Below are 22,411 nucleotides of genomic sequence, written 5' to 3' on the forward strand. Positions count from 1 at the left end.
AGTATAAACAGGCTGGCTCTCTGAACCTCTGCCTTACTGAGTTTGCATGTAATCCAGGTAGATTCTACACATGCCATAAGCTACAAATTTTAAAGCATAAAACTCACCTGTAGAACCAACCAAAAGTGAAACAGAAGCATAACGAGTTATTAAGTTATCTAATAAAAGATTCTGAAAATTATTTGACACAGGTAGACAGTATTCAGCTTTCCTACAGGGTATTTCCTACAGAAACCCATTGAACAGATACTGTTTTTCACTTGCCAAGGCCTTTCACCATCTGTCCCCGCCTACTGTAATACCCTCTCATGCAATACCACTGGATAATCGCTATCACTACTACAGGATGAGGCCATGGTCCTCAGAATTGCTTATGAGTTGTCTTGATTTGAACTCTGCTTGGCCCTTGATGACCACTCTGCCTGCCTACTCCAGCCTCAACACTTCACACTCCAGAAGTCCTTTTTTTTTTTTTTTTTCAAGAGACAGGGTCTGGCTGCACAGGTTGAAGTCCAGTGGCACAATCATGGCTCAGTGTGGTCTCAAACTCCTCATCTTCCTGCCTCAGCCTCCCGAGTAGCTATGACTAGACATAATGACACCATGTCCAGCTTTTTTTTTTCTTAAGAGATGCAGTCTCACTATGTTGCCCAAGCTTGTCTTAAACTGCTGGCCTCAAGCAATCCTCCTGCTGCTTTGGCCTCCCAAGGCTAGGATTACAGGCGTGAGCACCCATGCCCGGCCACACTCCAGCAGTTTTGAACCCAGCCTGTTTCATGCTTCCAAGCCTCTGAAATTCATTTTTTCAATACATGATTATTGTTGTATTCTAGCACTGGGGACACAGAAGAAACAAACCAGACAAGGTTCCTCACTCTAGTGGCATTTACATTCTAATGGAGTAAGACAATCAATCAAGAAAAGAAGATGGTGATGAGTCCTCTGTAGAAAAAAGGAGTTGGATGATGTGGTAACGGGTGACTGGGAGGCTATTTCAAGTTGAGTGTTTGGGGAAAACCTCCCTGAAGAGATGCATTGAAGCTGATCCCTGAATGACAAGGAGCCAGCCACAGAATGCTCAAGAGAGCATTTCATTATAGGAAAGACCTAGGGCAAAAGTCTCAAGGTAATAAATAATGAGCTTGGTTAGTTCAAAGAACAGAAAGAAGACCAGTGTGAATGAAAGAGGTTATCAAGGCATTTGAGGTCTGTCCCCTGCCTACTGTGACCTCTTCTCATGCAGTACCACGGGGCATATGATAAGCCTACAGAAGCGAGTCTTAAAAAGTCTTGTAAGCTAAGGTAGAGAATTTGGATTTTCTTTTTTTTTTTTGAGACGGAGTTTCGCTCTTGTTACCCAGGCTGGAGTGCAATGGCGTGATCTCGGCTCACCGCAACCTCTGCCTCCTGGGTTCAGGCAATTCTCCTGCTTCAGCTTCCCGAGTTGCTGGGACTACAGGTACACGCCACCATGCCCAGGTAATTTTTTGTATTTTTAGTAGAGATGGGGTTTCACCTTGTTGACCAGGATGGTCTCGATCTCTTGACCTTGTGATCCACCCACCTCGCCTCCCAAAGTGCTGGGATTATAGGCGTGAGCCACCAAACCCGGCCCAGAATTTGGATTTTCTAAGAGCCATGGCAGACAGTGAGCCATCTGCTGGGTGATGTGAACTGTAAGGGTGGGGTGAGAGGCAAGAGTGGAAGGTATTGTTAGGAAGCTACTAGAGCAATCTAGAGGAAAGATGATGATGGTCTGGACTAGGCTGGTAATAGGAGGGATGGAAGAAAGTGGGCTGATTTGAAATATATTTAGACTCTATAGGAATTACTAACGGATCAGATGTGGGAAACAAGGGTAAGAGGATTCAAGATTATATTCTAAATTTTGGCTTGTGCAACTGGGCAGATGGTGATCCCATTTACTGAGGTGGAATAACTAAATGAGGTGTATTTGAAGGATAAAACTAAGTTTTGTTTTGGGTATGTTAAGTTTGAAATACCTGTTTGACATACAAGTAGAAAAAAGCACAGGCCTATATACATAGATAGAAAAATATAGATCTCTCCATATATACACATTCATACTTATCTATTAATCAATCTACCTCAGGAGTTCCATGGAAAAGTCAGAGCTAGAGATCGAAATTGCGAGAATCGTATTACATACCCAGTACTGAAAGCCCTGAAGCATACATCCTACTTTGTCCAACTGTTGAATTCCTGGTCATCTTTTAAAACCCAGTTCAAACATCATCTCCCAAGAGGTCTTTCCTGATCACCCTGAGTTAATCCCTTTCTCCCCTTTATTATGTGGGTATTTTGTAGATACTTCTATCTTTCCATATAAGACTGCACAGTAATTATTTGCTGGCACATAAAAGCAGGGACCTCATTCCATTTACTTTGGTGGTAATTTTTATTTATTTATTTTTTTTGAGATGGAGTTTCACTCTTGTTACCCAGGCTAGAGTGCAATGGCGCGATCTCGGCTCACCGCAACCTCCGCCTCCTGGGTTCAGGCAATTCTCCTGCCTCAGCCTCCTGAGTAGCCGGGATTACAGGCACACGCCACCATGCCCAGCTAATTTTTTGTATTTTTAGTAGAGACGGAGTTTCACCATGTTGACCAGGATGGTCTCGATTTCTTGATCTCGTGACCCACCCGCCTCGGCCTCCCAAAGTGCTGGGATTACAGGCTTGAGCCACCACACCCAGCCTGGTGGTCACGTTTTTTTTTAAGAGATAGGGGTCTCACTACGTTGCCCAGGCTGGATTCAAACTCCTGGGCTCAAGTGATCCTCCCATCTCAGCCTCCTGAGTAGCTGGTACTATACAGGCTTGTACCACAAGCCCACTCACATTAACACTGCAAATTAACGATGTGTCTGATAAAGCAGACTCTCAATAAATGTCAATTAAATTGAACTAAATTCATCAAACTCACAAAGTCAGAAGCAAAAGTTATACTGAGAAAGACAAAATGCCACTAGATGAGAATTAAGACTTTCAACCTGGGGGGAGGGGAACCATAAAAACAATCAAATCCTTTTTCTCCCTACATCTAAACTAATACGTATACAGACACAGAAGGACAAAGTTATCTTATTCATAGAAAAAAAAAAAAAGAATGGGTTGAGTCCAAAATGCTTACATTATTTATTCTCTCAGTGACTAACATTATGATAATCTGCCCATAAAAGATCTGTATAAAAAATGCTGCAGTATGCCTGTCACGAAACAATGTATCATTTATACTGCAAAAGTTCTGGAAGGAGGGTAAGCAGCAGTATACTCACCAGCAGACAGTGGGCAAAGTCAGGACCTCCCACTAGGCCGGTGAAATTTCCCAGCTGCTCAGCAAGAGCTAATAGTACCTCATCTTCATCATAAATTGTATCTGGAAGTGACAACAACAGGGACTCATCAACACAGCTCTCCCACAGCAGCCGTACACTGACGCAAAACTAGGACCAGATTCACTATGCAACCAGTAAGGTGGCCCAGTCAAAATCCTAACAGCATTTTCTTCCTTCTCCTCAATCAACTCTCTTCCTAGATCTGTTTTGCACAACAAATTGGAAATTCATATTCTCATAGCAATTACTTTCCCAATAGCTAAATGGTTATTGTTTGAATATATCTAGCCACAAGTAACAATATACTCTGTTCTGTTTCTTTTGCACATAAACCACCCGGCTCATTTTAATGTGGGTAACAAACTAAAAAAGTCAGTGTTGAAAGCTACTGGAAAATGGAATGTCCCTGCCTTTCTTTAAACAAAGGTTCACATACCTGTAAGGAATGGCAGCAATTCACTTCGTGTCCTTTCTACTCCAAGTGCTAGGGCAATTGTTGATAACTTCTTAATACTGTTGAGTCGGAGCTTCAGAAAAGGAGAAAGAAAATCAATGTAAAGAAACGGTTAAATTTAGATCAAAAGACAAAAGGTGCTAACAGGTGAAACAATGACACGGGTAAGAATGAGGATAACTAACATTTCATTTACATTTCACTGTTAAGGGACTTCCAAGAGGAATGTAACTCGGTCTCACTAGCCAGCGGAAGATTTCCTAGGAGAAACACTCAGAAGGCCCCGGAAGAGAAATGAATGAAAGATAATACAACACCCAGGAAGTAAGATAATTTTTAAAAGAGGGCACTTTGGCAGTGGTGAAGCAGGTGAAACGGTCGAATACAACGCCTGTCGTTTCAAAGAAAAGTTCCCGTAAAGCTGATACGACACGTCCAGGTTGATCGGCAATCCCACCTCCTCTTTCTACCCAACAAGCCGAGCCAGTTCTAGGCCGAGACGAAGGGATTCCGGGACACTTCAAAGGGCTTCTGCGCATCCTGCGCCCTCAGTCGCTCCAGCCCGGTCTCGGCCCCGCACCGCGCTCCTCCAGCTGCCTCACAGCCCGAAGCGGGGCGGCCCAGGCGGGAAGCGGGTTCCCGGACAACCGCCCTGGAAAGGCCAGGCTCCGGGCGGACGCCTCAGGGGGTCCGAAGCAGGGGTACTGGAGCGGTCACCGGGAGAGTCGGGGCGTGCCACCACGTCCCCTCGCGGATCTTTCCTCGCCTGCCCTTCCAAGTTTCTGCTGAGTCCGGTTCAATCAGTCCCCCGGCCATAGCCACCGCGGCACAGGCCTTCCCCCTTCTCTACCACGCGACCGACCGGGCCCACCTCGGCTCCCCGGGCTCAGTCCAGTACCTGCACGTCTTCATTGCGGAGCTCGTCGATTAAAACCGCGACAGGGTATAGCGAATCGTCTCCACCTCCGCCGGCTGCTCCCGGGCAGGTCCCGGGCCCCGCTGCGCCCGCCATGTTCTTTCTCCTCCTACTGCTGGTCACCGCCTCCCGCCCCGCGCCCAGGCCCCGCCCCGCGCCCAGCCCCCGCCCCGCTCCCAGGCCCCGCCCCGCGCCCTGGCAGGAGGGACTAAAGCTGCCACGCGAGTTGAGCCGAGGTTGAGGAGCTGAGTTTCTGTCCCGATGATTAAGGCTCCCTTCCGACCCCCAATGCAGGAGTTGTAGGTCTGAACTCAAGAAGATGGGTGGACTGAGAAAGCGAATGGAACCCCTGCGTCCTTTCCCTAGCCGAAAGAAACAGGGACAGTGATTCATCCGGCTCGTCTGAAGGGGCCAGGGACCTACCTGGGTGATCCGCGCTGTGCCCTCTTAAGACTCAGGCGGACCAAAGAGAGTGCCCGAGGCCAGGAGGAAGAAGGCTTTAGCACCTCCCCTGACTGCATCCTGGCACTGAGCCACAGGATCTCCAGCCCTAATTACTCAGCTCAGCCTCAAGCTTCCACAGAACCCCTCCACCTCTTCCCTCGGCCTGTTCTCCAGAATGGTATCTGGCTCCTGCTCCATAAGACAAATAACGCGGGCGGTGAGAGAAAATGAACAGTGCTGTCCAAACTCCCCAGTCAATATTTTTTCCACGCAAGCTGTTAAAAACATGCTGCTCTCTTGTTTTTGTGTTTCTTTTCAGTTTGGTACTGGAATGGTGCCTTCTGTTGTATTTTCTTCCTCCCATTTTTCAGCTCTTTAGCATGCTAGAAGTACAACAATGAAGCAAAACTAGGACAAGCTTTAATCCTTCCAAACTGGGTGGGGTGGCTACTTTGCTTGAATAAGAAAACCCAGACTGGCCTCCCTAAACCCCCAAGAGTCCTCAGAGGCAGCAAGGGGAAGAAGTGGAGATCTGGGAGCTCCTTCTTACAAAACTGAATGGCAAGTTTTCACCTACCCGTGTCAGGGCAGCACAGAATAACTAGAATGTCCTTTTTGTTTGTTTTAGACTGGAATTTAAGCAGCTTGGAGTGATAACTACATATGGTGATCGCAAGTTCTGAAATGGTAATTCTATGTGCCTGATTAATAAAATTAAAACTATTAATGCAGTGTGTAGGAGGCAAACTTTTTTAAAACATGGGGCTCTGAGGCTGAGGCGAGTGGATCACTTGAGGCCAGGAGTTCAAGACCAGCCTGGCCAACTTGGTGAAACCCCCATCTATACTAAAAAAACAAAAATTGGCTGGGCTGGTGATGGCCGCCTGTAGTCCCAGCTACTCAGGAGGCTAACATGAGTGAGAACTGCTTGAGCCGGGGAGGCAGAGGTTGCAGTGAGCCAAGATCGTGCCACTGTACTCCAGTCTCGGCAGCAGAATGAGACCTGGTCTCAAAAATAAATAAGTAAGTAAGTAAATAAATAAATAAATAAATAAATGGGGTTCTTGGAAGTAAGCACAACAGATAAAGCCTTTGGTAGTAATGAAAGTTTGGGAACTAGCAGACCTGAACAGTTTTTCTCAAATTAGGTCTGTGAATGTATTCTTTAGGGTTTTAATTTTATTTTCATTTTCATATTTTTTAGATTTGCATAAGCATATTCTGAATTATTTGGGTGACCACCTTACAACTCAGTATTACCACACAGTTTCAGCGCCTACATTTACATGTGTGTTTTAGTGCTGCTTTTATTGTTCTGGGATATCGAGAAAAGAACAGAGGTGGTTTTAAAATGAGAATGATACTTTCATGCACAATATGATAGCCAAATGACATCATAAGATTGCAGTGCTCAACAGCTGTAACACAGAAACATGGTGAGAAAATTAAGATGTCAGGAGTCACTTGCTGGCAGCTGAGCTATAGCAGGCAACACCATAGTAACAATACGAGGGATGACAGTTTTAGCGAAATACATCATTTGTCATGTTAAATTACTGTAATATATTTAACTGAATAGTATTCATTTTGTGGTTTCATTTGTATTTACTTTGTAAATTTATTGTGGTTTTTTAGCAGCATAAGAACTAGAAACAAAAGCACATTATTTCCTACTTAATATTTGTAAATTTAAATAACCACAGCATAATAAAAACAATTTAGCTAAACATGGTAATGCGTGCCTGTACTCCCAGTTACTCAGGAGGCTGAGGTGGGAGCATCACTTGAGCCCAGGAGTTCATGAGCAGCCTGGACAACACAAGTGAGACCCCTGTCTCTAAAATAATAATAATAACAATAATGATTTCTGTAGGTATGGAGAAGAGATATCTGTTCCCTTATACTTTATGTAAAAAGTTTACCTGGGGTAGTGGTGCATGTGGTAGATCACTTGAACTCAGGAGTTCAAGACTAGCCATGGGCAACATGGCAAAACCCCATCTCTACAGGAAAAAAAAAATAGTAGGATGTGGTAGTGTGCACCTATAGTCCCAGCTACTCAGGAGGCTGAAGTGGGAGGATCACTTGAGCCTAGGAGGTCAAGGCTGCAGTGAGTTGAGGTCATGCCACTGCACTTCACCCTGGGTGAGAAAGCAAAACCCTGTCTCAAAAACAAAAGTCTTGGCCAGGTGCAGTGGCTCACACCTATAATCCTAGCACTTTGGGAGGCCGAGATAGGAGGATTGCTTGAGTCCAGGACTTCAAGACCAGACCTAGCAACATAGTGAGATCCCCATCCCTACAAAAAAAAAAAATTAGCCAGGCCTGTAGTGCATATCTCATTTCAGCTACTCAGGAGACTGAGGTGGGAGGATCACTTGAGCCTGGGAAGTCAAGGCTGCAGTGAGCTGTGATTGCCACTGCACTCCAGCCTGGGTGACAGAGACCCTGTCTCAAAAAAAAAAAAAAAAAAAGTCTTCAGAAATAATAAAGGAAGCAAGCACAAAGAGAAGAAGATTAGGTCAGTTCCACACATACTATTCTAGATATTAGCTCAAGCTTAAGAGAGCCTTGATATGCTAACAAAAACTGGCACCCTGATGCTAAACTACTTTGTTTAAACCACAGATAAGCTTTGCTTACCCAAATACAATGAACTGGAGACCCAGGGAATAACTACAATTAAATATAAAATCACAAGCTGAGAAAACAGGCCCCAGAAAATTGCTTGGTTTGGGAGTCTTCAATTTTGGACTTCGGTTCCCATCTCTGTCTCTGACTCACCATGACCTACCTCTCCCAGTGCCTCAATCCTACCTTCCACCTCCTTATATCCCATAAAATGGAGCTAACCACCTCTTGTTCCCGCCTGAGTTACTGTGATGCTATGAGAATGAAACAGATAATAAACATGGAGATGCTAATAAATCCTTCAATGAAGGTGATTAAAACAGACTGCGGCAGAAAGAGACTAGTTCAAAACCTGGGCCAAATTCTAAGGCTGACCATCTGAATCACCAAAAATGCCTGTTAAACATGCAGACTTCTGACCTCTAACCCAGACCTACCGAATCATAGTCCTTAAGAATGGGGCCAGATAGTTTACAGTGTCCATTGAGTGATTCTGGTGTGCACTGATATTTAAAAACCATTGATTTTAAAAGTTCATCTAGAAAAATAACTTCCCTGTCAATAAACAAGCATCTGCTCAGGTAGAGTCTGAAAGTCTTTGGAGGCCACCTGTATCCAGAAGAAATCAAATGACTTATCAATAAGCAATTCTGGATCTCTAGGCTATGGGTTTTGCCAGATTCAAAAGATGGTCCCACAGTCTGAGAAATGTAGCATGACCCTGTCTCTACCGGGAAAAAAAAATAGCAGAGTGTGCTGGTGCACCTGTAGTCCAAGCTGCTTAGGAGGCTGAGATGGAAGGATCACTTGAGCCCAGGAATTGGAGGCTGCCGTGAGCTATGATCACATCACTACACTCCAGCCTGACAATACAGCCAGACCCTGTCTCTAAAAACAAATAAATAAAATAATAAATAAATGTTGTCTCTGAATAAATAAAATAGAAAAGATAGTCCCTCTTTTGCTGGACTTCTGGAATTTAGCCAAGCACTACCAATACAGAACTGTGACACTGAGCTATTCCCATATCCTCCCACTATTGTTCCCTCAGGTCTCTTCTCCGCTTCCCACATACATCCCACAAGAAACTAATAACCAGGGAATTGCAAAGGCACCAGCTGAAATTAGGTTGAATATTTAAGGCAGCCCTCCGGTAATAAGGTAACATCCTCAATACAAAAGCACTGAATTCTGACCCCAACATGTAGTTCACTCATCCAGTGTGAATCAAAGGAAGACTGGGTTAGACTAGCCCGGTTCCTATAAGACAAAGCATCAAGCATATAGGAAGTACAGCATATGGGATTGACGGCCATCAACTCTTGTGTTTGTAACAGCTCTCAAAGTCACATCAGAAAAGCATCAGTCATCAGCCAGGCATGGTGGCTCATGCCTGTAATCCCAGCACTTTGGGAGACAGAGGAGGGCAGATCATCTGAGGTCAGGAGTTTGAGGCCAGCCTGACCAACATAGTGAAACCCCGTCTCTACTAAAAATACAAAAATTAGCCAGGGGTGGTGGCACGTGCCTGTAATCCCAGCTACTCGGGAGGCTGAGGCAGAAGAATCGCTTGAACCCGGGCGGCAGAGGTTGCAATGAGCCGAGACAGCGCCACTGTACTCCAGGCTGGGCACCAGAGTGAGAATCCATCTCAAAAAAAAAAAAAAAGAAAAGAAAGAAAGGAAAAGAAAAGCATCAGACATGAGGATCTAAGTGACATCACTATCATCTTCTCTGGCCCCTTGCCTCACCTTTACTAAGCTGGCCTCTCCCTCACAGCCAAAAAGCTTACAAATACTTTCTCATTCAATGCTGATCTGCTCCACAGTCACCCCACTGTGCAAGAAGGCCAAATGCAGGAGACCTATAAGTGTCTCAGGGCAGATTCAAACTGTTGTCCCCCTGACAGGAACATCGAGGGAGTGGTGGATGACAGGAGTGGGAGACCTGAGGCACAAGGAGGCATTTTCCAACTGTCTTCATTTGGCAAGATGACCCTGGTAAACTGATTCCCAGGGCTGTACTTAATTAATTGCAAAGTAGTGATTATCACCATAGCATTAATGATATTTTAAATTTATATTTACGCAAAGTATGTGGCCATTCTATGGAACTCAAATATTTTCCCCTCAATTTCAGCTCAATATTTTAGCCTTCTTTCTCTTCTTTGTTTTCTTCGTGGCAAAGTTTTTTTTTTTTTTAAGATGGGGTTTCACCATGATGGCCACGCTGGTCTTGAACTCCTGACCTCAGGTGATCCACCCACCTCGGCCTCCCAAAGTGCTAGGATTACAGGCGTGAGCCACCACGCCCGGCTGGCAAAGTTTTAATCCCATTTTTATGAATGGGACTACTCCAACAAAGAGAAAGGGAACTTTACCTGAAGTCCCAATCAAGCAGAAGCAGCTGCGGAACTCAGAATCAGTGATTATTGCTACTCCCTCCTCATCTCCACCTCCATTTCACAGCTCATCACCGTATATAACAAAGGTATTCCATTTCCAAGGCGAACTTTGCTTAAATTCTTGGGAAGAGCAAATCAAAGAAAGAGGATAGCCAGGCTCAGTGGCTGGGTGGCTCACGCCTGTAATTCCAGCACTTCGGGAAGAACAGGTGGGCAGATTGCTGGAGCTCAGGAGTTTGAGACCAGCCTAGGCAACATGGTAAAACCTCATCTCTACGAAAAATGTAAAAATTAGCCGGGCACAGTGGTGCATGCCCGGCTATTTGGGAGGCTAAGAGGGGAGAATTGCTTGAGCCCGGGAGGCAGGGGCCACATTTAGCCATGATGGTTTCACTGCATTCCAACCTGAGTGACAGAACAAGAAAAAAAAAAAAAAAAAAAAAAAACAGAAAAGGAAAGAAGAAAGGAGAGGAGAGGAGAAAAAGAAGAAAAGAGAAGAGAAGAGAAGACAAGACAGAACAGGACAGGAACTCACCTTTCACAGTAGTACACACAATGGTTAGGAGAGGATACTCTGGAGTCAGGAAGATGTAGACTGAAATCCTGTCTCTATCAATTACTAGCTGTGTGACTTTGGGCAAATAACTTATCCTCTCTGAATCTTGGTTTCTACATTTATACAGTGGGTCTGTCAAGCTTATCTCATGTGGTTGTTAAAAAGATAATTCATATAAAGTGTTTAGTTAGTGCCTGGCAAGAGAAAGCACTCAAATGTTATCCATTTATAGTTTTTAATCTACTGAGGAAGTGGGAGCAAACAGGAAAATATTCCAATCAATTGAGCTTTGGCAACAGAAAAGACCCACGTGAAAGAATGAAGGGGTACATGATTCACAGAGTCAGAAAACCTGTCCTAGAAGACTTTGTCATCAGTAAAATAGTTTTTACCTCTCAGACTCGTGAGGAGTGACAGCCATAACAAAAGGTACTTTGTTAGTGGGAAGAACCATGCAGATGTTAGAAGTTGTGTTATTTATTGCCAGGGGCTCACTGAATCTGATGCCCATGCCAAACACAGAAGAGAACATCTGTAGACCTATATTCAAGGTGTACAGGCCCAGTTCTCTAAGAACAGCCGTCAGTTAGTACCTCCGTTAGCCACAAGAGTACATTTTTGTTGGTTTGTTTCTCAGACAGTCTTGGTTTGTCACCCAGGCAATGGGGCAATCTCAGCTCACTGCAACTTCCACCTTCCTGGTTCAAGCAATTCTCTTGCCTCAGCCTCCCAAGTAGCTGGGATTACAGGCATGTGCCACTATGCATGGCTAATTTTTGTATTTTTAGTAAAGATGGAGTTTCACCACTTTGGCCAGGTTACTCTCGAACTCCTGGACTCAGGCGATCCGCCTGCTTCAGCATCCCAAAGTGCTGGGATTATGGGCATCACAAGACTAGATTTAAGCTATGGAAAACCTGAAGCTCAAACAGGCATGGTGACCTTTCTCAAAAGCCTTAGGCCTTTGAGTCCTATTAAAGGGCTCTAATGTTCTCAGGCCAGAAACCCAAACCCCACCCCACTTATCTTGCCAGAGGCTGTACACCACTTGAAAAAAATCTTTTGTTATGATGTTAAGTGAAAAAGCAAGGTATACAGTGTGATTGATGTTGCAAGTGTAATTTAAGCTGAAAATGTTAAGAAATAATAGCTCCTAAATGGCTAAAATCACAATCATCTTTGTTGTTGTTTTTGAGACAGGGTCTCACTGTTACCCAGGCTGGACTGCAGTGGCATGATCATGGCCCACTGCAGTCTCAGTCTCCTGGGCTCAGGTGATCCTCTTGCCTCCGCCTACTGAGTAGCTGGGATTACAGGAGTGCGCCACCATGCCTGGCTAATTTTTGTATTTTTTGTAGAGACAGAGTTTCATCATTTTGCCCAGGCTGGTCCCAAACTCCTGAGCTCAAGTGATTAGCCCATCTTGCCTCCCAAAGTGCTGGGATTACAAGCATGAGCCACCATACCCAGCCATATCTTATTATTGTTATTATGTGTGTGTGCTGTGACTCCAATTATTACTTTAAAAAAAAAAAAAGGCAAGGGGAAGAACAGTGTACATAGTATCTTACCATTTGTGTGAAATAGAATGTACACACACATGCTTGTGTATGTGTGAAAAAACTCTAGAAGGACATATTTAATGAATAACATTGGTTGTTTATGGCACGGGAATGGGGTGCCTGGTGAACAGAGATGGAAGGGAAATTTTTCAATGTATAGTACATCCATTTGTACTTTGTCTAAACTCCAGATTTTACTCAAATTTCACCCATTTTTCCACTAAAATCTTTCTTCTGTTGCAGGACTCACTCCAGAATACCACATTGCATTTAGGCTGTTTGAATTTTGAACTGTGAAGATTATTACCTATTGAAACAAGCAAACCTTTTAGCTCTTGGTTTACCATGCTAAAGACTGTATCCTCTGCCTGGCCCTGGCTGTCTTTCCTCTGGCATCCATAGATGTGTATGGTAAGTAACTCCTGCCCAGCTATTCCCTGTCTAGCTCTGCTATACCCACAAAGTCAAGCCCAGATTTCTTTGTTCTCTCTCATTTTTATAGGCTTCTTATCACCATGTCTTTTTCTTAAAAGAAAAAAATCGGCCAGGCAAGGTGGCTCACACCTATAATCCCAGGACTTTGGGAGGCCGATGCAGGTGGATCACCTGAGATTGGGAGTTTGAGACCAGCCTGACCAACATGGAGAAACCCCATCTGTACTAAAAATACAAAAAATTAGCCAGGCATGGTGGTGCATGCCTGTAATCCCAGCTACTTGGGAGGCTGAGGTACGAGAATCACTTGAACCTGGGAGGTGGAGGTTGCAGTGAGCCGAGATCGCACCATTGCACTCCAGCCTGGGCAACAAGAGCAAAACTCCATCTCAAAAAAAAAAAAAGAAAGAAAAAAAAATAGAGACAGGGTCTCACCATGTTGCCCAGGATGGTCTCGAACTCCTGGGCTCAGGAAGTACTCTCCACTCATCCTCTCAAAGTGCTGGGATTACAGGCATTAGCCACCATGCCTGGCCACTTATCACCATGTCTTATACTAGACCCAGCCAACATAAGTAGTAGCTTTCAGCAGCTGGGCACACTGCCCCCAGGATCCAACTAGACAGAGGTTTGATTTAGCAACAGCAGGGCCCACTTAAAATATTCCTGTTCCCCTGAAAGTTTTGCCCCTGGTCTCCACTGAAGATGGTATTCTTTTCCACTTCCTTTTCTGAACTGCTCAGCAGAACTGGTAGGAGAAAAATCATAGGAGTAACAAAGGTCCAGGGCCAAGATCCCCTGGACACAAAAGTCACATTTCGGCACAAATCCAGCTGGGACTGTAATCAGAAACCAGAATTTCCACTAACTTCTAGGACTTCAGGAAATCAACTCCCTCTCTGATCTAGCTATGTGGTTAAAATTAGCTGGAGGCCCCCAGTGTTCTAGGAAAGCCCCTACAAACACTGAATGTACCAGCTGCACCCTGTTCTACTAGGACACCCTCCAGGCTGTGGTTACTGGAAGTGGATTAAGGTGATAAAAAAGTGAAACAGGGGCTCTGAGGGGGTGAGGCGCATGGAGACACAGAAGCCAGGATTCAGATGGAGGCAGGTGGGGGACGCCGCAGGTGGGACCATTTGAGGGGAGGCCATGGGCCTGAAGGGCCTCTGTCAGGCACTCCTGCATGGATGGCAAAAGTAGTTTTAGGGTAGGATAGCATGGGCCCTGAGTGTATCTTCCCCAATCTGACTGAGGAACTGGGGCCACATCGGGGCCCTTCAGAAGGCACTGGGAATTGGAGCAGTGAGGAGCCTGAGGAAGAACAGGAGGAAACAGGGGTCGGGCCCAGCTAGCTACTCCTACCAGCCCCTGAACCAAGATCCTGAACAAGAGGAGGTGGAGCTGGCACAAGTTGGGGATGGAGATGTAGTTGCTGACATCCAGGATTGAATCCAAGCTCTGGGGCTTCATTTGTCAGACTCACCATTAGAGAGTGAAGATGAAGATGAGGAAGGAGCTACCGTGCTGAACAACCACAGCTCCATTCCCATGGACCCAGAACATGTAGAGCTGGTGAAAAGAACAATGGCTGGAGTAAGCCTGCCTGCGCCAGGGGTTCCTGCCTGGCTTGGGAGATTATCAGATGCCCAGTGGGAAGATGTGGTACAGAAAGCCCTCCAAGCCTGGCAGGCATACTGCCTGGAAGTGACCACAGTGAGAGCCACCTTATCTTCCTACATTCCAAGCCAGAACCAGCACAGGACTGAACACATCCCTGCTTGTAATGTCCATTTCCATCTTCCCCATTTCCCTTTCCACATCAAGGCACATTGGGCTTCTCAGAGACCCACTTTATTCAGTTCTGTACATATGGGGACATGAGCCCAAGCCCAACCCACCTTAGCATGTATCACTGTGGAGAATAAAGCACCCTATGTACACAGCCCCCCAAAAAAGTGAAACAAGTGCCTGTAGTCCTAGCTACTCAGGAGGCTGAGGCAGGAGAATCACTTAAGCCCAGGAGTTTGAGGCCAGCCTGGGCAACATAGTGAGACCCTATCTCTAAATAAATAAATAACCCTTTTTTTTTTTTGAGATGGATTCTCACTCTGTCGCCCAGGCTGGAGTGCAGTGGTGCCAACTTGACTCACTGCAACCTCTACCTCCCGGGTTCAAGTGATTCTCCTTCCTAAGCCTCCCGAGTAGCTGGGATTATAGGTATGCCACCATGCCTGGCTAATTTTGTATTTTTTCTTCTTTTTAGTAGAGACAGGGTTTCACCATGTTAGCCAGGCTGGTCTTGAACTCCTGACCTCAGGTGATCTACCTGCCTCAGCCTTCAAAGTGCTTTAATCCCTCAAAGTGCTGGGATTACAGGTGTGAGCTACTGTGCCCAACCAAATCATATTTTTTATAAAGTGAAACAACTTTGACTAAATCTTGTTCTCATCTTTGCCTATTGAATCCTCTAGGTTCCCCCAACATATCATGCAAAAAGACTAGGGACTTCAAAGATGTTATGAAATAGGCAGTATAAGGTCATGGTTAAAAGAGAGGCTCAGGCGTCAGACTGCTTGGGTTTGAACTGCAGGCCTGCAACTTTCTACCCAGGTGATCTTGGGCAAGACACTTAATAACATCTCCAAGCATCAGTTTCCCCATCTATAAAAAGAGGTTAATGATAGTTATTGACTTCATGAGGTTGTTGTGAGGACTCTGTGAGAAAAAAGCAACTAAAATCATTCCTGATGTAAGTGGGGTGTGGTGGCACACGCCTGCATTTCCCAGCCACTCAGGAGCCTAGGTGGGAGGATCACTTGGCCCAGAAGTTTGAGGCTGCAGTGAGCTATGAGTGTGCCACTGCACTCCAGCCTGGGTGGATAATAAATAAATAAAATTAAAATCCTGATATATAGTAAATGCTTAATATGTGTTAGCTATTATTCATGATTCCTCCATGGAGCAAATCTGACAATCTAGACAGTGTATTAAAAAAACAAAAACCAAGGCCAGACACAGTGGCTCTTGCACTGTGTCTGATCCCAGCACTTTGGGAGGCGCAGGTAGCTAGGTCACCAGAGGTCAGGAGTTCAAGAGCAGCCTGGCCAATATGGTAAAACCCTATCTCTACTAAAAATATAAAAATTAGCCAGACATGGTGGTGTGTGCCTGTAATCCCAGCTACTCGGGAGGCTGAGGCAGGAGAATCGTTTGAACCTAGGAGGTGGAGGTTGCGGTGAACCAAGACTGTGCCACTGTACTCCAGCCTGGGCAACAGAGCAAGACCCCATCTCAAAACAAAACAAAACAAAAACCAACCAACAATCAAAATACCCTCCTAAATCCAAAACAAGTACAGTCCCATATATTTCTAACATTGAGCTCAAAGGAGGGTATCAGGCATTACACTAATGAAGAATAGAATTCCCGGCCGGGCGCGGTGGCTCATGCCTGTAATCCCAGCACTTTGGGAGGCCGAGGCAGGTGGATCACGAGATCAAGAGATCGAGACCATCTTGGTCAACATGGTGAAAAACCGTCTCTACTAAAAATACAAAAAATTAGCTGGGCACGGTGGCACGTGCCTGTAATCCCAGCTACTCAGGAGGCTGAGGCAGGAGAATTGCCTGAACCCAGGAGGCAGAGGTTGCAGTGAGCCGAGATCAAGCCATTGCACTCCAGCCTGGGTAACAAGAGCGAAACTCTGTCTCAAAAAAAAAAAAAAAAATTCCCTTCTATATCTGGCAGAGCTGACATTGTTCCTCAAGGCCCAAATCTGGTCTAGGTGGTTACCCTACACTTTTAAAATGTAAATTCTACTTCTTTCTGCAAATGTGAGCTTTTCAACCCATGGCCTAGGCATGGGGAGCAAAGGTATTCTAAGGCCTTTTGCTTGGGCTCAGGCCCTGCTAAATGCTACTACCTTCCCTTGAGTTACTGTGCTATGGATAACGTGTTAGCATCTGAAGGCGAGAACCTTGGACTCTGATGTATCTTCTGAGTTGCCTTTGGCACTATCAATAAGTTGCCAGTTAGGACTGTGTATGTGATATGGTTTGCTCATATTTGGAACCCTGAAAATGGGCAAATGACTGGTAATTGCCCCTAAAACTAGCTGCTTCCTCCTCTCAACTAAACACATTTTATGTTACCTATGAACACCATCAAGGCCATGCCAAACAGAACTGAAGTCAACTGAGAATTGACTTCAGAATCCTTGAGTTAAGAATCCTCAACCAATCAGAGAGTCACTGTTGTGAAGGGCAATTCACCCCTTGGTAAGTTATGGACATAGTTTTCTCCAGGAAATTTTTGCAATAATAGCAATACAAGAGTCCAATGCAAAAATACAGATTCTCAAGAAAAGCAATTAAGATATTTCAATTTATAGCCGGGTACGGTGACTCGTTCCTATAATCCCAGCACTTTGGGAGGCCGAGGCAGGCGGATCACAAGGTCAGGAGTTTAAGACTAGCCTGACCAACATAGTGAAACCCTGTTTCTACTAAAAATACAAGAAATTAGCTGGGCATAGCGGCACGCGTCTGTAATCCCAGCTACTCTGTAGGCTGAGGCAGGAGAATCCCTTGAACCCATGAGGCAGAGGTTGCACTGAGCCAAGATTGTGCCACTGCACTCCAGCCTAGGCGACAAAGCAAGACTCCATCTCAAAAAAAAAAAAAAAAAAAAAAAATTCAACTTACACTGGAATTACATCAAAAACCGACATGAAATAAATTGCTGGAAGGAAAGGAGCTCTGAGATTTTAGTGAGAATAGGATGCCCTCTGCTGGACATTACAGAAGTCTTATAAAGGCCTGGCAGACAAGGTGGTCTTACGCTGTCAGAGACAGTGATACTTGGAAGTAAAACAAAAACAAAACAAGAAAACGTGGCAATAAATTTATATTTTGGTGCTTTTTCCTAGAATATTTCCAGTAATCACAGACTATGAGAACACAACTATAAAAAAAGACACAACAAAAGGGGTGAGTTTTAAAGAATCCATAAGATTCTTTTATACATGTAGCACTGAAATACTAGCCTTCTTTTCTACATACCTCCACAAATATTTCACTGGCAAGGAAAAAAATGGGAGTACATTATAGGAAATACCAGGGAATCTTAGAGACATAGTGTTAACAGAGGGACAGGAGAGAAGAGAGACCAACTCCTGAATGGTACATGGTGTCTTGTTGTTGGTTGAGTGAACACATTTCAGGTCATTTCCCTCAAAATGAGATTAACCTTTGCTCTCATGTCTGAGGGCAGTGGCAGCAGCTCCAGAGAAGCTCTCTCTGCAAAGACCGGAGGCAGACTAACAAAGGTAAAACAGGGTCTTTACTGTGCTTCTCTCAAATAAACAGAGCTAATTATATTATTATTATTATTATTTATTTATTTATTTATTTATTTATTTTGAGGAGAAGAAGTCTTGCTTTGTCACCAGGCTGGAGTGCAATGGCGTGATCTCGGCTCACTGCAATTTCCGTCTCCTTGGTTCAAGCGATTCTCCTGCCTCAGCCTCCCGTGTAGCTGGGACTACAGGCGAGCGCCACCATGCCTGGCTAATTTTTATATTTTTAGTAGAGACCAGGTTTCACCATGTTGGCCTGGATGGTCTCGATCTCTTGACCTTGTGATCTGCCCACCTCGGCCTCCCAAAGTGCTAGGAGTACAAGTCTGAGCCAGCACACCTGGTCCACTAAATTATACTTTAAAACCAAACAAAGTAGGCTCCCCCAGTGTGTTGAGTAGAAGAGCTTAATACTCACACACTTTTTTTTCCCCATTGTCCTATTCAAGGCAGCCACAGTTCCTTACCTGAGCAGGCCAAGTAGTGTCAAGCAATAAGGTTGAATTTGAAGGCCAGGCAGTCTTCCTGAAGGGCAGGTTGGCCTGCCCAAGCTCTCTCCTACCACCTGAACAATCATTCAGTCACATGGCACTGAATAGGTCTGCACTTGCCAAAACGATAGTCATTTTAGTCTTTTACCAGATGAGTTGTCATTCAGTGTACTAAGAGGAGAGGATCAATGGGAAGAGAACTACAGTTAATTATTAACATCCATTAGCCTACTTCAGTATCATATTAGTTAATTGTTTCCCAGAAAGCAGCTGCCCAGAGGGAATGGGAGAGAGGGCAGGTAAGGCCTGATGGGCTGGAATAGACAGAGAAATGGGTCTGTGGTGACCTAGATGAAGGCCTGGGTAACCAGGAGTCTCAATTAGAAAAGGACACCAAATATTTTGTCTGCTTAATTACCTTTGATGTTTTGGTGTGATTGTTGGTCTCTCAGTCTTTATCCAGAGCAGTAGCGTTCAACTCTAGCTACCTACTAGCTAAATCACCTAGAAAGTTTTTAAAAAAACATAATGATGGCCGGGCACGGTGGCTGATGCCTGTGATCCCAGCACCTTGGGAGGCCGAGTTGGGTGGATTATGAGGTCAGGAGTTCGAGACTAGCCTGGTCAACATGGTGAAACCCCGTCTCTACTAGAAATACAGAAATTAGCCGGGTGTGGTGGCATATGCCTGTAGTCTCAGCTACTCAGGAGGCTGAGGCAGGAGAATTGCTTAAACCTGGGAGGTAGAGGTTGCAGTGAGCCAAGACAGTGCCACTGCACTCCAGGCTGGGCACCAGAGTAAGATTCCATCTAAAACAAAACAAAACAAAACAAATCCATAATGATGCCTGGGCTGACTCCTGACCACACACTCAGAATTCCTGGGTGGTCAACCAGATAGTGGCAAATTTTTAAATGATCCCCAGGTTTTGTCTCTAGCTCCACTGGAGAACTGCTGCTTCACAGGTCACAACTTCAGCACAGGGTATTAAGCCGCTAACCAACCAACCAACCAAAAACACATGCCCTTCTCATTTGGCAACTTGGGATTCCCGAGTTAAAATGATCAGTCAAAGGCCAAGAGCACCACTTGCCAACTACAGTTTGTGCAGGAGTGAAGGTCAAAGAGAACTCTTGTAAGGCAAGTAGGTCTGAAACCCATGGCTGAAGGTCTGCAAAAAACCCTTATCAGAGGAAGTTTGTCAGAAATTGCCTGATCTTTTGGCTATTGGGACCACCAAGAAGTTGCCTCATTTATATACTTTTATTGCTTTTAATTATATATGTATATTTCTAAAATATAGAGGTGGGGTCTAGCTTTGTTGCCCAGGCTGGTTTTGAACTCCTGGCCTCAAACAATCCTCTCACCTCAGCCTCCAAAAGTGCTAGGATTACAGGTGTCAGCCACCTCATCCAGCCAACTTACATACTTTCATCTCTAGGCATGTAATGACAGAACAAGCCCAGAAACCAGAGGCAAAACTAAAAACAAACAGAAAGCCCTACCACCTAAAGTACTTTATGAAGATTCACTAAAAAAAAGGTTGGGGGGGGAAGCTCATACTCAGGCAAAACGTTATTTAAACCCAACTGCTAATTTTAACACAGACTATTTATGCCACCAACCTACAATTGGAAATTCCCAGTTTTTCCTTGTCACTACAATTCCATAATCTCACATCCCTAATCTAAATTTCCCTCATTTCATTTCTCAAATGTGTTGGTTATCATTTGTTTAAATGTCAGTTCTATGCTGAATCCACAGCTGAAGACAGAGCCAAAACAGCTTTCAGTTTTAAAATATCCCTTGCTACTTAATATTATTCAATCTAGGCTGGGCACAGTGGCTCACGCCTATAATCCCAGCACTTTGGGAGGCCGAGGCAGGTGGATCACGAGGTCAAGAGATCGAGACCCTCCTGGTCAACAAGGTGAAACCCCCTCTCTATACTAAAAATACAAAAATTAGCTGGGCATGGTGGTGCGCGCCTGTAGTCCCAGCTACTCCGGAGGCTGAGGCAGGAGAATTGCTTGAACCCAGGAGGCGGAGGTTGCGATGAGCCGAGATCGTGCCATTGCACTCCAGTCTGGGTAACAGTGAAACTCTGTCTCAAAAAAAAAAAAAAAAAAAAAAAAATATATATATATATATATATATATATATAATTCAATCTAATGTACTGCTACAGTCGTCTTCCAGTCAGACTTCTTTTTCCTAGCAGGACATGTAGCCACATGTCCTGAGCACCTCCTTACACCTGGAGAAGGGGCTTTCTGACTCAAACATGTTCAGAGGGTCTCCAAGTCTAGGTCTGACTCTCCAAAAGCAAGTCACAATAGGAATATTCAATAAAGGTACCCCTCTCTCTCCTTTTAGAAGCTACCCTGTGGAATTTGCTTTTGTGCAGAAGCCCTTGTATTTCAGGAGAATTGACAAAATATACACATTCACATCTTCCAAATTGCCCCTTTTGAGTACTACAGGTAGGATTTATGATTTTCTTTTCTTTTTTTCTCTTTCTTTTTCTTTTCTTTTTTTGAGACAGAGTTTGTTCTGTCGCTCAGTCTGGAGTGCAGTGGCGTGATCTCGGCTCACTGCAACTTCCACCTACTGGGTTCAAGTGATTATCCTGCCTCAGCCTCCTGAGTAGCTGGGATTACAGGTGCCTGTCACCACATCTGGCTAATTTTTGTATTTTTAGTAGAGATGCGAGTTTCACCATGTTAGGCTGTTCTCAAACTCTTGACCTCAAGTGATCTGCCTGCCTCAGCCTTCCAAAGTGCTGGAATTACAAGCATGAGCTGTCTGACCAACTTGCCATATTTTCTAAGGTCTAATCCATGCCAAGTTGAGACCAACAGTTTGTACATTAGTCCCATGTCTCTTTTTGCTTTTCTTTCTTCATTGTCAATAAATATGTACAGGACCAAAATGTTCAGGGAACCATGTTGACATACATAGGAGTGTGATGTGGTCTTTGCCCCTCGCATGCCAACAATGTCCTTGGCAGGCAGGTTTGCATGGTTTATATGTTAAGGTTCTATGCCATTAGTAAGGACACTGGGAAGTCAAGAAGGCTCTGAAAATAAAGTAACCAAAGGGTCTGAAGTCTAGAAAGCCTTCTTAGAAAAACAAGACTCAGGCCTAAAAGTAAAAGTAACAGGCCAGGCGCGGTGGCTCAAGCCTGTAATCCCAGCACTTTGGGAGGCCGAGGCAGGTGGATCATGAGGTCAAGAGATTGAGACCATCCTGGTCAACATGGTTGAAACCCCGTCTCTACTAAAAATACAAAAAATTAGCTGGGCACGGTGGCTCACGCCTGTAGTTCCAGCTACTCGGGAGGCTGAGGCAGGAGAATTGCTTGAACCCAGGAGGCGGAGGTTGCGGTGAGCCGAGATTGCGCCATTGCACTCCAGCCTGGGTAACAGGAGGGAAACTCCGTCTCAAAAAAAAAAAAAAAAAAAAAAGGAAAGAAAAAAAAGTAAAAGTAACAAACACAGAGAAAGATGACATTCTAGAAAAGGGAAAAGAAATTAAGGTTTGGACTTCTCCTTCCTGGAATTATATTACTAAAAGCATCCTTTCCTCAAACAATTTGGAAGAAATATATCAAAGCAAGTTAAGGGCATCTGGGGTTCTATGGGAAGAAGAATGATAACCAATGGCACAAAACCAGATAGCTGCTGGAAGTTACAGGGTATAACGTGCATGGCATAGCAAGAACATTAGAAATTCATTTACAAAAAATAATTATTCCAGCTGGGTACGGTGGTGCATGCCTGTAGTCTTAGCTAATCAG

The 22,411-nt window shown here is 44.6% G+C and overlaps 2 protein-coding genes and 1 pseudogene across 5 annotated transcripts in view; 1 reads left to right on the forward strand and 2 right to left on the reverse strand.

Annotated features, from left to right (window-relative positions):
* Positions 1 to 4,846, reverse strand: part of PPP2R1B (protein phosphatase 2 scaffold subunit Abeta) — a 43,651-nt gene extending 38,805 nt beyond the window's left edge. For all 4 annotated transcript variants that reach the window (XM_035264496.3, XM_009006770.5, XM_009006775.6 and 1 more), the window contains exons 1-3: positions 4,712 to 4,846; positions 3,796 to 3,886; positions 3,300 to 3,400 (exon numbers count right to left, since the gene is read on the reverse strand). In XM_035264496.3, the coding sequence (XP_035120387.2) occupies positions 3,300 to 3,400; positions 3,796 to 3,886; positions 4,712 to 4,825 (306 nt within the window). In that variant the 5' untranslated portion in view covers positions 4,826 to 4,846. The remainder of the gene's footprint in view (positions 1 to 3,299; positions 3,401 to 3,795; positions 3,887 to 4,711) is intronic.
* Positions 4,847 to 13,735: 8,889 nt separating this feature from the next.
* LOC103796014 (male-enhanced antigen 1 pseudogene) lies at positions 13,736 to 14,778 on the forward strand (annotated as a pseudogene).
* The window catches only part of ALG9 (ALG9 alpha-1,2-mannosyltransferase), a 108,808-nt gene continuing 100,644 nt past the window's right edge, over positions 14,248 to 22,411 (reverse strand). The window contains exons 20-21 of the transcript XR_013523043.1: positions 18,588 to 18,782; positions 14,248 to 14,333 (exon numbers count right to left, since the gene is read on the reverse strand). The gene's annotated coding sequence lies outside the window, so the exon portion shown is untranslated. The remainder of the gene's footprint in view (positions 14,334 to 18,587; positions 18,783 to 22,411) is intronic.

The sequence above is a fragment of the Callithrix jacchus genome, chromosome 10 (genome assembly GCF_049354715.1).
Source record: "Callithrix jacchus isolate 240 chromosome 10, calJac240_pri, whole genome shotgun sequence".
NCBI lineage: Eukaryota > Metazoa > Chordata > Mammalia > Primates > Cebidae > Callithrix > Callithrix jacchus.